The sequence below is a fragment of the Malus sylvestris genome, chromosome 8 (genome assembly GCF_916048215.2).
Source record: "Malus sylvestris chromosome 8, drMalSylv7.2, whole genome shotgun sequence".
Lineage (NCBI taxonomy): Eukaryota > Viridiplantae > Streptophyta > Magnoliopsida > Rosales > Rosaceae > Malus > Malus sylvestris.
The window spans coordinates 9,218,014-9,220,548 of record NC_062267.1 but is presented as its reverse complement, the minus strand read 5'-3'; the positions used below and the strand labels follow the sequence as shown (position 1 = coordinate 9,220,548).

The following is a 2,535-nucleotide window of genomic DNA, read 5'->3' as shown; positions in this document are numbered from 1 at the left end:
TCTCTCTCTGCCTCTAAGTTTTTTAGCCTCTGAAAATTTCCCTATTCCGGAAACCCTAAATATGGAACCTACAAATACACCGGTGATAGCCAAGAAACTAAGAAACATGGTACGTCTAGTTTTGTTCACGTTACAAAAGGGGGTCTCCAAGAAAAAGCTGACGATGATGAAACATGGGAAGATCTTAGGCAAGTCTTTCAATGATTTCATGGTCCGTCATCAGACTGAGCTCAGCTGCAAGTCGGACGACGTACAAGTAACATCGTTCGTATACCCATTAGAGTACGAGTTCAGCTGCACCAGCAGCCCACCGCGCAGGTCATCCTACACTCCTCCATGTCAATCCGGCAAGGTGTACAAGGGGCGGTATGTTAGGCAGCATTCGCGGAGGGGAGTTTATGTGCCAATGATGTGTGAGGATGCATTGGCGACAGTCCATGGGGGGAAGAAAGCGAGTTATCGCGGCAGTGATGTGGTGGAGCCGCTGCCAATTGTGAGGCGGGCGCTGGTGAGGGTAACGGAGTGGGAGCCTTTGTTACCGTTGAGTAGTGATGAGGAGGAGGATTACCATGTGGACAAGGCAGCCCAGGAATTTATAGACAAGTTTTATAGAGAGTTAATGTTGCAAAAGTGGATGGCTGCAGGTCGATACAGCTGAAGTAGGCTCACAAGGTAAAGATATGGAGAGAGACTTACATGTAATTGGTACCCTGATGATCAAAGTTCTCGAGAGGATTTTCAGTATGTCTGACATCACACGTTAGGTTTAATTGTGCAATTCATCGTGTTGATCTTAACTGTTTTATTAGATTTGACGTATTATGTTAGGCATACTGAAGATCGAATCTCATCTTTAGTAGTTGGAGAGTGTATTAATTTAGTGAAGTAATTAGAACTCATGCTTTCCTTATTGCATGTACAGTTAAGACTTGGAGAACGGTTAGAACGCTTGCATGTATTATGAAATGCAGAAAATCCTTCAGAGTTTAAAGGATGTAATTTCTAGTTTACCTTTTTGTAAGAACTTTTGCATATATATGTAAACATGTTTCTTTTTTCACAACGTTTTGTTTCTGTGAGTTTCGGGCTTTCAGAAGATAAAATCTGCAATCTTTATAGAAGAAATGTGGTAAAAAAGCACCCTTCTCATGCAAATTGAAAATTCTGATTGGCATTAAATCATGCAAATGACATGCATATTAGGGTTCTCTTTGTCGATTGCTCTTTTTGCTTCCTTCTCTGAGATCAAGTTTGTCTTTTACAAGGCAGTGATTATACCCTAAGACTAATTGAAAGATATTTGGCTGATCTGTATCGATATGTAGATAAAACTAAGCGTACAATTCTAGAATCTGATAAGCCGTGTAGCTTTGCTTTGTTCAAATTTATCTCCTTGAAAAACATTATCAACTAATATTATCTTGTAATAGGCTTTATGCCTTTCATGAGAACTTTTTCTGTGTACTCATAACCCAACGATGTGTGGTGCTATGATATGAGTGGACAATATGATTAATATTCCCAATTTTATTGTATATATATAAAAAAAATATACCAAATCTACATGATGATGTTTTGGATGCCTGGAAAATCATATAATTTATGTATAGCATCATGAATAAGAAGAATGAAGAAGACAAAAGGTAAGTTTCAATAATTTGGTGAATCCTGATAATCCTATAAAATAAGTGTGGAGCCAAAAATAATCACAAGGCGACACGTGGATTTTTGGGTAAAAATGACAAAAATACCCTTGAGGCGTACCAAGTTTCTACGCGCGAGCAGTAGACAATCATCCTCAACCAAGTTAAAAGTGCTCCAAAAAAGGTAACCAATTCCAAATTATCTCATTCATCCTCATTTTAGGTAATTACTTCATAACCTATAAATTGTTCCATATAAATAGAGATTAATTGGCTAATTAATGAATTAATTCCTAAATTCATTAATCAACCAATTAAATCACCAATTACACCCAAAAAATACCTCTTTTGGCCGGTTACCCACTCCCCCAAAGGATCCCCTATTTATTTATAGGAAAATCCATCTCCTTTTATTTCCTACCTTTTCTACCATATCTTTCCCTTTTATGATAATAATTAGCTAAGATAAATAGGGAATTATTAGCTAATTATTTCATAAAATCCCAATTACCACCAAATATCCCCAAATATGCACTAAATGGCCGGCCATCTATTGCTAGAAAAGGAATTGGCCATACTTTGCTTATTCATCCCATTAGTTAGCTAATTCATTTGGTAATAATCCTATTTTGCCAAATTAATTAGTCAATTAATCACATAACTCCCAAAATCATATTAAATCAAGAACCCTAGCCCTATAAATAGGCTCTCATTTTCACTAAACACTCATTCCAATTCTCTTACAAAAAATCCCAAATACTCTAAACACTATTTCTCTCTAAAATTTTAACTTTGGCATCGGAGGTTCTTCGGTCAAAGCTCCCCCCATTCATCGTGGGCGCGTGAGGCTTTTTGGCCTTAACCTAAGGTGCTAGTTGTTTTGTAGGTGCAA

General features: G+C 37.4%; 1 protein-coding gene across 1 annotated transcript; it reads left to right on the top strand.

Annotated features, from left to right (window-relative positions):
* LOC126633327 (uncharacterized) lies at positions 1-1,023 on the top strand. Its single transcript, XM_050303908.1, has one exon. The coding sequence runs from the start codon at positions 62-64 to the stop codon at positions 656-658; it is 597 nt and encodes a 198-aa protein (XP_050159865.1). The 5' UTR covers positions 1-61; the 3' UTR covers positions 659-1,023.
* The last annotated feature ends 1,512 nt before the right edge of the window (positions 1,024-2,535 follow it).

Excerpts from the sequence above, each read along its gene's own strand:
- LOC126633327 (XM_050303908.1), top strand. The coding sequence starts at position 62 with ATGGAACCTACAAATACACCGGTGATAGCCAAGAAACTAAGAAACATG.